A 13,181-nucleotide genomic window follows, 5' to 3' on the forward strand; every position below is an offset into this window, starting at 1 on the left:
TTTTAATGTATGGTGATGGGCATGGGTCTATTTTCAGTCTTTGGCATGTGGAAAGCCAATCTTTCCAACACCATTTATTAAAGAGGCAATCTTTTTCCCAGTGAATATGTTTAGCCTCTTTGTCAAATATAAGGTGGCTGAGAGTCTTTGTAGTAGTGTTTGCATCTTCTAATCTGTTCCATTGATGTTCAGGTCTATTTCTTTTCCTATACCATGCTGATTTTATTACCGTGGCTCTGTAGTATAGTTTCAAGTCAGGAATTGATATGCAACCTGTCCTTCCCTTGTTGCCCAGAATCACCTTTGCTACTGATCTAGGTTTCTTGTTTCTTGGCTATTCTAGGTTTCCATATGAATTTTAAGAATATTTTTTCTAGATCTGTAATGTATATTGATGGCATTTTGCTTGGGGTTGCATTGAATCTGTATAACAGTTTTGGAAGTACTGCTATTTTCACAATGTTCGTTCTTCCAAACCAAAAGGAAGGAATATCCTTCCATTTTCTAATATCCTCTTTAGTCTCCTCTTTTAGAGTAGCATGCTTTTCAGCATATAGATCTTTTACATTCTTGGTTAAGTTGATTCCTAATTATCTGATTTTTTTTAGATTCTACTGTGAAAGGTGATAGTTCCATAATTTCTCTCTCGGGGAGTTTTTTATTTGTGTTCAAGTTTGCTACTGATTTTTGAGTGTTGACTTTGTATCCAGCTATGCTGCTGAATTTTCTTTATTATCTGTAGTTGTCATTTAATGGAGCTTTTTGGGCCTCCTTTGTAGAGTATCATGACATATGCAAATAATGCTAATTTAATTTCTTCTATTCCTATTTTTATTCCTTTTATTTGTCCCTCTTGTTTGATTGCTCTGGCTAGTATTTCTAGAACTGTATTGAATAGGAATAGTGATAGTGGACATCCTTGCCTTGTTCCTCAGTTTTGAGTGAAGGCTTTCAGTTTTTGTCCATTTAGTATAATGTTGGCTCTTTGATTGTCATAAATGGCCTTCATGAGATTGAGGTACATACCATCTATTCCGAGTTTTTGTAGGGTTGTTATCATGAACATGTGTAGGGCTTTATCAAAAGCTCTTTCTGCATCTATTGAGATGACCATGCGGTTTCTATTTCTGGCCCTGTTGATGTGGTGAATTACATTTATTGATTTGTGTATGTTGAATCTATCCTGTATTCCTGAAATAAATCGCACTTGGTCATGGTGTGTTATCTTCTTCATGATTTGCTGCATTCAATTTGCCAGTATTTTATTGAGAATCTTTGCATTAGTGTTTATTAGTGAGATTGGTCTATCGCTCTCCTATTTGGTTGCATCTTTCTCTGATTTTGGTATCAGGATAATACTTGGCTCCTAGAACGATTGAGGGAGGACTGCTTTGTTTCATTGAAACTGAAAGGAGTGTTGACATTAAATTTTCTCTAAATTTCTTATAAGATTCAGCCTTGAAACCATCAGGACCTGGACTTTTCTTTGTTGGCAACTTTTTAATTACTTTTTAGATTTCAGCTAATATTGGATTCAGCTGATATTGGATTATTTAAAATTCTTACATATTCTTGATTCAGCTTTGGTATTGCATATGTTTCTAGAAATCTGTCCATTTCCTCTGTGTTTTTCACCTTACGTGAGTAGAGATTTCAAAGTAGGTGTTCATGATCTTTTCAACTTCCATGGTATCTGTAGTAAGTTTCCTCTATTCAGTCCTTATTGCATGGATTTGAGGTTTTCTTTTTTCTTTTTCTTCATAACGTTGGTTAGAGTTAATCAGGTTTGTTTACTCTTGCAATAAACCAATTCTATGATTCATTAATTCTTTGTATTTTTGGTCTAATCTTTATAATCTTAATAATTTTCCTCTCTTCTATGAGCTTTTGGTTTGACTTTCTCTTCCTTTTCTAGGTTCTTGAGATGTAGCATTGGGTTATCATCTGTGCTCATACCATTTTCTTGATGTGACTATTTATTGCTACATATTTTCCTCTTTGGGGGTTTCATTGAGCCACAGAGGTTACAGTATATTGTGTCTGCATATTCATTGTATTGTAGGTATTGTTTTATTTCTTCTTTAATTTTATCTGTAACCCACTGGTTCCTCAGAAGTTTCTTTAAATTTCATTTCCATGTATTTATGCAGCTTTTGCAGATCTTGTCATTAATTTCCCATTTTAGTGCACTATGATCAGATATTATGCATGGAATAATTTCATTCCCTTTGCATTTACTTAGAAATGTTTTATGAGTTAAAATATAATCTATTTTGGAGACTGTCCCATGTGCAGCTGAGAAGAATGTACATTCTGATGTGGTTGGGTGGAGCACTACTTAAAATCCACTAAGTCCATTCATTCACAGGTGTGATTCTGTTCTGTTATTTCTTGGCTGACTTTTGTCTGTTTGATCTACCTCTTTGTGACAGTGGGTTGTTAAGGTCTCCTCTTATAATTTTTTTCCGGTATGTTTGGTTTTACATGTCCACTAGTGTTTGTCTTATATAACTGGGTCCTCCTGTATAGTGCATATTTATTTATAAAAGCTCTTTTTGTGTAGTTTTCTACTTACAAGTATGTCGTGGCCTTCTTTAACTCTTTTAATAATTTTAGGTTTGGAATTCACTTTGTATGCAAACAGAATAGATACCCATGCATTTTTTGGGCTCCAGTTGCATGGAATACTGTTTTCCATCCTTTGACTTAGTCTATGATCTCCTTTTTCGGTCAGATGTGTTTCTTGTGCACATCAAATTGGGGGGGCCTGTTTCTTAATCTATTCTGGGAACCTGCTTCTTTTAACATTGAATTGAGCCCATTTACATTTATGGATATCATTGATTTGTATTGGATTGACTTTGCCATGTGATGTTCCTGTTGTTGGTTTCCCACTTTCTTACCTTGTTTAATGTCTTGTCCAGCCTGGTGGTTTGTTTCTATTGTAGTTCTGGAGATTGTGGTCATTTTTATGTCTTTCTATATGCCTTTCAATACTCTTTATACTGTTTCCTTGGTAGATATGCTTTTCTTCAGTAGTTTTTTGTTATGGAAGTGTCTTGTTTCTCTATTAAATTTGAAATATAATTTTTTCTGGGTATATCAGTTTGGGTTCAATGTTGTTTTCTTTTGGGCTAGAAATACTTCACTCCAACTTCATCTTAACCTGAAGGTTTTTGCTGAGAAGTCTGCTGTAATAAAAATAGCCTTCCCTTGATAGGTGAGTTGTGTCATTTCTCTAAAACTTTTTAGTAACTGTTTTTATGTTCTGTGTCTGGGATCTTAATCATTATACATCTGGATATACATTTATGTTGGTTCTGACTGTTTGGCATTCTGTATGTTTTTATGCCTTATTCTGTAGATACTGTTTTCACTGCTCTCCTGGACATTTCCTTATTTATCTTTCTCTATCAAGTTGTATGTTATGAACCAAACAAGAGAAGACGTGTCTGCTGATGCCTCCAATGTGCTGACCTCTTCGGCATGCCTCAATACGGCAGTCCAGTTGCCCGGATGAAGGTCCAACCCTAGCCCAGAAACCTGGAGCAACAACTTCCTTAACAGTCATGTAGTCTGCGATTATGAATCAGAGGACCAGCACAGGAAAATTTTCAATTATATTAAAATGATAATAAATGCTAGCTTGCAACAGGAATGGGTAGGGCTGTTATCAAGATTTATGTAATATAACAAACATAAACAGATAAATTTCCCTCCATTCCAACCAAATACTGAGGACTGAACCCAGTTCCTTACACTGAGCTACATCCTAAGTGCTTTTTCATATATTCAGTTAGGGTCTTGCCAAATAGCGAGGTGGCCCAAACTGGACACCTTCTAAACCATATTAAGTGCTGTGGCCTTGTTATGAAGACTAAAGAGTAGAGATTGGAGTTCTGTGAAATAAAATTTGTAGAATGATACTGGTGTGGTCTGAGCCTGGTGCCCAGTTAGTTGGACTCCAGGCCCACAGAACAAATCAAAGTCACTCACCCATGATAAGGCTGTATATTTCTAGGCAGCAATAAATGGTATATATGATTTTCCATGAAATCAGAAGACAAAGAAAGCCAAGTCTCCAACAACCCACACCAGCACATGGACGTCTCCTCTGCTTTAACAACAGGAAGAAAAATAACTGATGACCAATCCACTTTGCTTTCTGTTTCTGATGTCTTTAGCCAATTTCTGTGTAGGAAACTTTCTGATATCCTTGACTCAAATGAACACTGGGTCTACATTACAGAATGAAATGCTATTCAGATTTACAATTAAAAACCAAAGCCATCAATTCATTTAAGAAAATCCAAGGGAACTTTATCCCCTGACAAGTAGATTTTGTCTAAATTAGTAGATAATTCAGTCCACATTTGGTGTGTGCAGGGCTTCCTCACCTGAAATCACTGGTATTTTCCTGCCATGCTGGACAGTGATTCAGGACTGCACACAGTGAAAGTGGTCTGTCACATAGCTACAGTGTCAGCACCATTGACTGACTTCTCAAAATAAACCAAAATAGTATTTAAGAAGATCAGACTCTCAGGTGGTGGCAGGCTGCATCTTTTTCCTTCTGTGCTTCCCAGAATTCCCCCATAAACCTCTATAGTATCTTCAGCCATTCATTGGAATGTTCGATGAAAAGGTCAACAGTGTTCTTGTCCTCAAACTGGGTATCTGACACATATGATTTCTCCTGATGAGGTGTTTATCCATAAAGCAAACTTCAGTGGAGAAGGAACACCTGAAAGTGCATGTAGCAGTTAAGGTGGGCTGTGAATGTGACTGGCTTTGACATTCATGCTGGATACTGGTAGAGCACACTTCTGGGTATATCATGGAGGTATAACTGTGGGATCTTTAACTCCTCCTCCCTGGCACTGTTTTCTTGTATTACTTGTTCAGTACCATGAACTAACAAGTTTTTTTGTTCCATTTTGCCTGTGGCCATGATGTTCCTCTCTGGAACCAACTGACCAAGGAATGAATCTCCTTAAACATAACCAAATTGAATCTCCCCTCCCTTATGTTGGAAGGATCAAGCACTGTGTCTCACCCATAGGCAAAGCTAAGGGAGTGTGTCAAGTTACCTGTGGGCAATTAGGGTCCCCCATCCACTGTCACCGTCTTCAATGTAAAATAATGTTTTTGTTTTGTTTTGTTTTTACCAGGAATTAAACTCGGGACCTTGCACTTACCAGGCAGTTATTTTGCCAATAAGCTAAATTCCAGGCCCTAGTTGACATGTTTGATTAGTGACTTGAGATGTCTGGAGAAATAAATTCTCATCCTGAGATTTTTCCAAGTGGAGTTCACCCAATAACTGGTGATTCTGACATCCTGACTCTGCCTTCTCTATCAGGTTTATTCAATTGATGATGTCTAGAGATGGTCATCTACTAACCCACCCAATAATTCTTCTCCCTTTACAGATTATTGGAAACTGCATTTAAAAGTACATAGAACAATTTCAGTTTTCTAGTGTCCTTGAGTACACTTAGTTAAAAGTGTACACTTCACTCAAGTCACTTGCCATGAGCAATAATAAAATTAAGGAGCTGCTTTAGACTGTGAATGGATGGCATTTAAAAACAAATACTGCTCTTAAAAATACCACAAAGACATATTTTTAAAAGTGATTTGCAGTTCATTGTGGATCACAGAAAGACTCAATTTAACACATGAGACTTACAGCTCTGCCTCTGGGTGTGAGAGTTCACATCCATCAGAGGAGTGGGAGCTGCTGGGGACAGGCCAGAGCAGGGTCAGTTTGCCTTTAACCTAGAATGAGTGTCTCTCTAGACTTCAGGCCATTAGTAAGAAGACAGTAATTTCTCCTTTTCTCCAGGATGAAAATTGGGAAAACTGAAAGACTATATATAAATATAAATTATAGAGACTTAAATTGCAGTAGAATTTAATTTCATATCAGGCCATTAGTAAGAAGACAGTAATTTCTCCTTTTCTCCAGGATGAAAATTGGGAAAACTGAAAGACTATATATAAATATAAATTATAGAGACTTAAATTGCAGTAGAATTTAATTTCATATTTCAAAATCCAATCACAAAAAGTTGAAATGTCACACTTTATACTGTGATCTTATATTAAAACTATAACATTAAGTTAAAGGGGTAAATAATTCCTCCTAAGACTTTTATATATTGTCTCCCAATAGAATATGAAAGCTTTTGACCATCACTCAGTGTGGGCTGTGCATAGGTTTTAGAGTCACTTGCATCTGATGAAGAGAATCCCAGAGCGTTTCCATATCCATTTGCTCATTTTCTTCTCCACACCATTCAAAAATGTTCAATCGTCCACTAATGAAGAAAAGGACCCAAAAGTGAAAGGAATTGCTTAGATACTGTTACTTAGGAGCCAAAATGGTTCTCAAACTCAGAACTCTGAACACAGAGCGCCCCACCCCACTGCATTGCTCATGTGAGCAGCACGCTTTGCTGCTGGATTCAAATGCTATGCTTTGCCAGCTTACAGAGTAACACGAAAATTAATCTTAGCTCCAACAGAGCTCAATCAAAAAAGTAAAGCAAGAAAATAAGAAAATGATTGCAAAGCATTGCAGTGAAGACTGAAACCGAAGGAAGAAATACACCTACTTAAGGAAAAAGGAGAAAGAGATGAAGAATTACCTGGTATAATTGGAGACTAATTCATGAAAACAAGTTTACACTGAATTTTGATACTTAACTCCATTTTTGAGTAGAGATAAACAAAATGAATTCTAAACCAACAAACAACCAACACCCCAGAACAACAACAGCAAACAGTACAAAGCAAGACATGCAGCTGAGAAGAGGCTACAGTAACAAAGACAAGAAGGCACATCTCAGGTCCCACACTGAGCTGAGGATGAGCCCTTGCTTGCAGAAGAGGCTGTGCCTAGAGGTGCTGGATCCCCTCTCCCACACAGCTTCTGGCTTCCTGCCTGCAAATGCATCTTGCAGAAAGTCAGCCTCCCTCAGAGGTAGTGGCAGCTGGCCCTGAGCTGGATTCAAATGGAGGTGAGTGGGCAGAGGATGCAACCACAGCACAGAGAGCAGGAAAGAGTGCAGTTAGGTCTCCTGACTTTCCATGATGGACTAAACATGTAAGTGATGCAGATGAGCATGCACTGACCCAAGTGTGGAGAGCAAGCAAAACACAATCAAAAGAAACAGGAGAAATTCCTTCCATTTCGGCCACCCATCAAGGTTCAGGAGGCACAGGGAAAGGACAGGGCTCTTAGCAAAAGCGACCTCAGCAACAGCAGTCCACAGGCAGCTGCTCCCCTAACACCCCAGTAAGAGCTTCCACGTAGGCACTGCCCTGCTAGAGGTCGGGAGTTTTAGGTGTACTAGGAGCTGGTGAAGCCCAGTGTTCTTCTAGATTGTCCTTGGAAACAGTGTCTCATTTCCTGCACCACTTCTGTGCCTGTGACTCAGAGGTCCCCTGGCCGCCTGGGGAAACACAGGGTGCTGCTGCACAGGGAGAGAAGTGGCTCAATGCACCCAGGGAATGGTGTGGTCACACCTGTCCTGGGTCCTGCTGCTGCTCCTCCCTAGGTCCCCCTGTCTCAGAGAGGTGGGATCTTGCCCAGGTCTTCAGGTAACTGGGCAAAGTTTTAGTGGTGAGCCTCGGCATGGTGTTGCCAGGGTGTCGCGTAAGTGGTCACATCGGTGGGTTTACTCCTGGACCCTCCCTGCACACCTCTCAACGAAGTTCCACAGACCCCCTCTGCCAGCTACAAGCCAGTTTCCACATGTGGAGGGGCTCCATGGTCAACTCAGAACACAGCCGAGGCTCTGCACCTCTTCTGTACAATCAAATCCCTTCTAAACATGTGCTTTCTTTCCTCCTCCAGTTTGCCTGTGTGTACTGCACACTGGGAGTGGGCCCAGCTGGGCCTCAGGGCCTTAAGGAGCTGAACATGCCAGGCCTTTGCTGTGTCATCATTCAGGCAAGGCAGAGTACTGCTGTGTATGTCACAGGCCAGGAAAATGACACTCAAGGAAGGGCCTCTGCAAGGAAGCAGGGTGCTGCTTGCCAGCTGCAGAGCCACGCTATGCCAGGTGGGCAGGGCCCTGCCGGTCAGCACTCAAGAGTCCCCATCACCTGGGGACTTCCTCAGTCCCTTCCTTCAGCAGGTGTGGTGAGTCCTCCCCACAGACCAGGGGCTGTGCCAGGGGTTCTGGGCTGCTGCTGGAGAGAGCCTCTGGGAGCACAGCACAGTGTGAGGACTTAGCTCCACTAGATGTGCATTTAAATAGAGGGACAGTCCTATTATAAATAGAGGGACAGTCCATAAAATTTTATTGATGTTTAACAGAAAATAACTACAGATAAATGAAACCAGGAAAAAAAAAAAAACAAAAGGCAACATTTCCAAGGGAGGGAGGCAGAGGTGCAATTGAAGTCCTGCAAGGTGAGGTTGTCTAAATTGTCCTGCAGTCCGCTGATCAGCCACTAGAGGGGAGAGAGAGGGAGAGTCAGGTCAGGCTGGCCAGTTTCTGCCTGTCCAGCTCTGTTCACCCATCCACCCAGAGCTCCACTCCTGCTCCTTTCAATGGTTGCTGCTGTGGAAACAGTTGTGGCCCTAGAGGTGGCAGGAGAGCAACAGGAAAGAAAATTCCTGGGAGACCGCCCTTCTTGGTGCCTTTCCCAAGGCACAGCAGCCCACTTCCTGCCAGAGAAGGCCCAGGCACTGACCCCACAGCAAGACCCGTCCCAACCCTTGTCCAGCCCCACCGGTGGTCCCATCCTCTTCATTTCCCCTGGCCAGCAGCAGCCTCTGGAAATTCCTCCTGGTGGCACCACCATGACTTTTGCTGCACTCCCACCACCACCCACAGTCACTAACCCCAGCCTCCTAGTCACCTCTGGAAAGGGATCCTTCTTAGTGGACTCTAAATTGGGTCTAAAGTCTGCACACTTGCAGGATGATGTCTGAGTCTGGAAGGTTCAGGAGTGCATAGGACACGAGCTGCTTGAGGTTGTCCATGTCTGGGTGCTGGCAAAAGTCTTCTGGGTACTGGAGAAGCCAGGTCTCCAGGATGGAGCTCAGAGCACTAGGAGGAGGAGGGCAGGAGAGTCAGGGGACTGGTCTCTCCCCTGCCCTAGGCCCCTGTCATGGAGCCTGATGGGAGCACTGCTCGCCAGAGCCCACCCTGCCAGCCAGAAGCTGGGCATAGAGGGCAGAGGTGTAGAGAACATGTGTGAGTCTTCTGTGCCCCACACCTCCTGGGCAGCCTCCATCCTGCATGCCGAGGGTTCTCTGGGTTGAGAATGGGCTGCATGAAGGTGTATCCTCACAGGGACCTGCTCTGCACACAGATGCATCCTCATGAAGACCTGCTCTGGGCCCAGACCAAACATGGGGGCCTCCTTCATGCACAAAACCCTAAGCATAACTGTCTGTTTTTCTCCACCTGGAGGCCCAGCCTCAGATCCAAGCCCTCTGATGGGAATCAATGAACATTGAGGGACCCCGGTTTTTCTCAGCCCGCCCACAGCCCAGTTCCTCTGCACCCCACTTTGGAGACAGGATTCTTCCATCCCTCTTAGCCCAATGGCCTCTCACCTCTTGTTCTGCTGGTCCTGCTCAGAGCCTGGGAGGAAGAAGTTGTACCTAGAAGAGCCAGGAGGGTGTGACCTTTGAGCACTCATTGTCCTGGCCTCCCAGGAGGTCTAGGGGAGCATAAGACTGTGCGATGGCAAAAGAGGCTGGGAAGCCTGAGAGGTCCCTCTGCGCTGCTCCCTCAACGACAGAGAAGCCTCAGGAAAGGTGCCCATACACAGTAGGTGCTGTGTAGACATCTGTGCTGTGGGTGAGCCTAGCCAGTTGTGCCCACATATCAAGAGGGCACCTGGGTCCTGGGACTCCCTTAAAGGTCCCCGCTCTGTGTTCCTCTAGGCAGGAACAAAGGAAAATGAAGTTCCATCTAAACAGTTCCTTCAAGGGGTGGATTGGGGAAACCCTACAGCTCCAGGACCCCATCTCCTACCCAGAGCCCGACCTAGGTTTACTGTTCTGGGGTCCTGCCTATTTGGTCTTGGATGCGCCTTATGAACAGGAGTCCTCTGAGTAAAGCATTTTCCTCAGGAATATTAGGGTGCAAAACGTTTCAGGGGGTTCATCCCCAAGAGCTCCCAAGGTTCCCCGGGCCCCCTGACTTGGAGGTGGGGCACACCTGAGGAACAGCAGATCCAGAACCTGCCGCGTGGTGGCGAACCTCCTGTAGATGGCCAGGAAGGCAGGCACGAAGAAGGGGTCCCCGCGCTGATGGGCAAGCACCAGGTTGAACACCAGCTTCTTCAGCATGTCTGGCTCCATGCTCCCCACCTTGCCAGCATCCTCCAGCTTTGGGCTGGACTTCTTTGGGTCCTGAGGTGGCAGCGCGAAGGGAGAGTTCAAGCTTGGGTACACTAGCAGCTCTAAAGAGCTCAGCCCCCAGGCTATCAGCTGCCAAACGCGTCCCCTGGTTTCACACTCACTCTCGCATGCTGCCCCACACACCACAGTGGCAGGCAGGGTTCTGGGCTCTCCTGGCTGACTCTGACCTGTTGGGGGCTCACCTGTGTCATCTTGGGGGTTCTTGGGTCAGTGTGCTCCAGGCTCTGGGCCTGACGACTGCCTGAGCCTCTCAGCCTTCGAATAAGACCCTGTTTCCACCAACTCTTGTGGCCTGAGCCTTCGCGTTTTGGGAAACAGCAAGAAAACATCTTCCTGGTTGTTGAGTCTCTCTACCAGTAAATGTAGTCAACAGCCTTGAGAGTTCTAGGTTCTGTTAGGCGCGTTGTCAAGGAAGTGAGGTCACTTCCTCATGTTCCCCTCCCCTACCTGCCTCTCCCATGTCCCCTCAAATGCTGGATGACCCTTCCCAACCTGCTAGGGTTTGAGTCTATTTTAGATCCGGCTTCAGGTTAGGGCAAGATTTAGGGTTGAGGTTGTCCTTGGGATTTGTGTATAATTTCAGTCAGCGTTGGTGTTGAGATTGGGGTTAGTGTTAAGTGTTGGGATTAGGAGTAAATTTTGGGGTAAGAGATTGCAAATGTGTTTGAGGTTTAGGTTTAGCATGAGTGTGAGTGGTAGGTCTAGGGATTAAAGGGAGCATAAGGGTTATGATGAGGACTACGGTTAGGATGAGGTTTAGATTGTATTTAGGATTTAGGGTAAGGATTTAGAGTTAGATTCAGGGTTAATTGTAAGGTGAGTTTAATAATTAGTTTAATGGTTTTCTTTCCCCATATGCTTAGAGTTAATATTACAGTTGGGTTTGTTAGAGTTAGTGTTAGTTTAGGTTTCAGGTTAAGTTAAGAATAATGATGAGGTTTAGCTTTATGCTTTAGGGACAAGGTCAAACTTTAGCTTTAGATTTAAGTTTAGGATTAGATTTATTGGTCAGTATAAGTGTCAAGATTAGCATATCAGGTAATCCTACCTATCATAGTGAACTTGACAGTGTCCTTTCTTTCCAATTAAAAAAGATCTTGGAAAAAGTTTGACATTGGATCTTGTAGAAGACTACATGGATGCACCGCCTTGAGCACAGAACAATCACAACATTAGTTAAATCAAGTCTTATTTCCACATACAGCTATGTACAGAGCTGGCAATGGTATTGCCTTCGTTCTTCAATTGCCTTTCAGCAGTGCAAATTAGGACAGCTGAACTGATGTGTAATCTTTGAAGTCTGTCTCACAGTGTCCTGCTCTCTCACATAGTGCTCTCTATAAAAGATCTGAGCACTACAGGATGGCAGAGCCACTCAGTTCCAGGAATGTCAATTGGGTGCTAGCCTCAAAGTAAGAGACTATGGGTCCCTGGGCTGTAAATGTTTAGTTATCAGAAACTGAACCACCAGCCTCCTTAATTCATTCATATGCTATCCCCATTAAGTTATTCAGACTGATCTTTCTGCCTATCATCTTGCATATTGCAAAGGTGTTTTTTTCATCTACCCTTCCTCATAAGATAATAAGTTCTGGGAGAGGCCTTGAATCAAGGCCTTTCCAAATCCTCACTTGAGTTGGATTTAGGACCCTTTGACTGCCCTTATCTTTGCATATGTGTTGGTGTCATCACTCTTGCTGTGGTTTGCATTGGAAGTGGTTGATTGAACTAACTTGCCAGGATGCCAGTGTCTGAATAGGATTACAAATATAACTTTTTAGATTGAGAGGAAGCCTGGGAAAAGGATTACAATACTTGGATTACAATATTTGATATTGGGATTACATTAGGTTCTTACATGATTTACTGGTAAAATCCTTATTTAATCTCATTTTTATTGATATTCATTTTAAGATTTTAAATTTCCTTCTTTTACTAGTGTTGAATTAGGAGGGTGCTTGTATTCAGGGCCTTAAATTGTATGTTATCTATTTGGATTATCTGTTTATTCAGTGTGCACCTTAACAGTTATGAAATTCTCTTTTTCAGTGGTATTCCTTGTGTCCCTTAAGCTTGGAATGTTGTGTTCCCATTGTCATTTGATTGTGGGAATTTTCAAGTTTTTTCCTTGACATTTTCTTGGACTACTTGATTATTCAAGAGTGCATCATTTAATCTTCATATATTGCTTCATATTTGTGGTTAACTGTGTTGTTAAATTCTGCTTTTATACAAGTGTGATCCATTAACATGCAGGGTTTTTTTTCAGTTTATTTGTGTTGATTTCACTGTGTTTTATGGTCAAAGATGTTTATACCAGAAACTTTCATGCACTTCTGAGAAAAATGTGTATTATACCTTTTGGTAAAACACTGTAGATATGTGTTAAGTCCTTGTGTTTCACGGCACCAAGGTGAATTGGCATTTTGTTGGGAGCTATTGAAACTGAAAACTGAACATACCTGCAGGGCTGCCACATGGCCTGCTCAATCTGAGATTTAGAAAGGATTTAGAAAAGATCATGAATGGAGAGACATTAATCTGTTCTTCAGCATAGAGATCGCATGGCAAATCATTTCTTTAAATTCCCACCACCTTTCCATATTGATGTATAAGAATCAAATTTCAACATGAGTTTTGATGGCGACAAATCACATCCAAAAAACATCTGTGTTCATAAGAGATATTGATCCGTGTTTGTTTTCTTTGTCATGACACTCCTGTCCTAATAGCATAAGGGTACTACTGTTCTCATGGAATACACTAAGAAATGGTTCCTCTCTTTCCT

The 13,181-nt window shown here is 42.4% G+C and overlaps 1 protein-coding gene across 1 annotated transcript; it reads right to left on the minus strand.

The window, feature by feature from the left end:
* Positions 1 to 8,883: 8,883 nt before the first annotated feature.
* Positions 8,884 to 10,747, minus strand: LOC134475161 (ral guanine nucleotide dissociation stimulator-like). The gene is made up of 4 exons (XM_063244556.1): positions 10,576 to 10,747; positions 10,191 to 10,384; positions 9,581 to 9,628; positions 8,884 to 9,068 (listed from the first exon to the last, which is right to left on the minus strand). Exons 1-4 carry the CDS (start codon positions 10,720 to 10,722, stop codon positions 8,918 to 8,920), a joined length of 540 nt encoding a protein of 179 aa, XP_063100626.1. The 5' UTR covers positions 10,723 to 10,747; the 3' UTR covers positions 8,884 to 8,917.
* Between the last annotated feature and the right edge of the window lie 2,434 nt (positions 10,748 to 13,181).

This window comes from Cavia porcellus, unplaced genomic scaffold (assembly GCF_034190915.1).
Source record: "Cavia porcellus strain 051 isolate PalLab524CR breed Dunkin Hartley unplaced genomic scaffold, mCavPor4.1 scaffold_289, whole genome shotgun sequence".
NCBI lineage: Eukaryota > Metazoa > Chordata > Mammalia > Rodentia > Caviidae > Cavia > Cavia porcellus.

Bases quoted from the DNA above. Each gene is read 5' to 3' on its own strand.
- LOC134475161 (XM_063244556.1), bottom strand. From the start codon at position 10,722: ATGTTTTCTTGCTGTTTCCCAAAACGCGAAGGCTCAGGCCACAAGAGT. The intron at 10,385-10,575 runs GTGAGCCCCCAA...CTGCCACCTCAG, and splicing joins GAACCCCCAAGATGACACAG to GACCCAAAGAAGTCCAGCCC. The intron at 9,069-9,580 runs GTGAGAGGCCAT...TCCTCCTCCTAG, and splicing joins CAGGACCAGCAGAACAAGAG to TGCTCTGAGCTCCATCCTGG.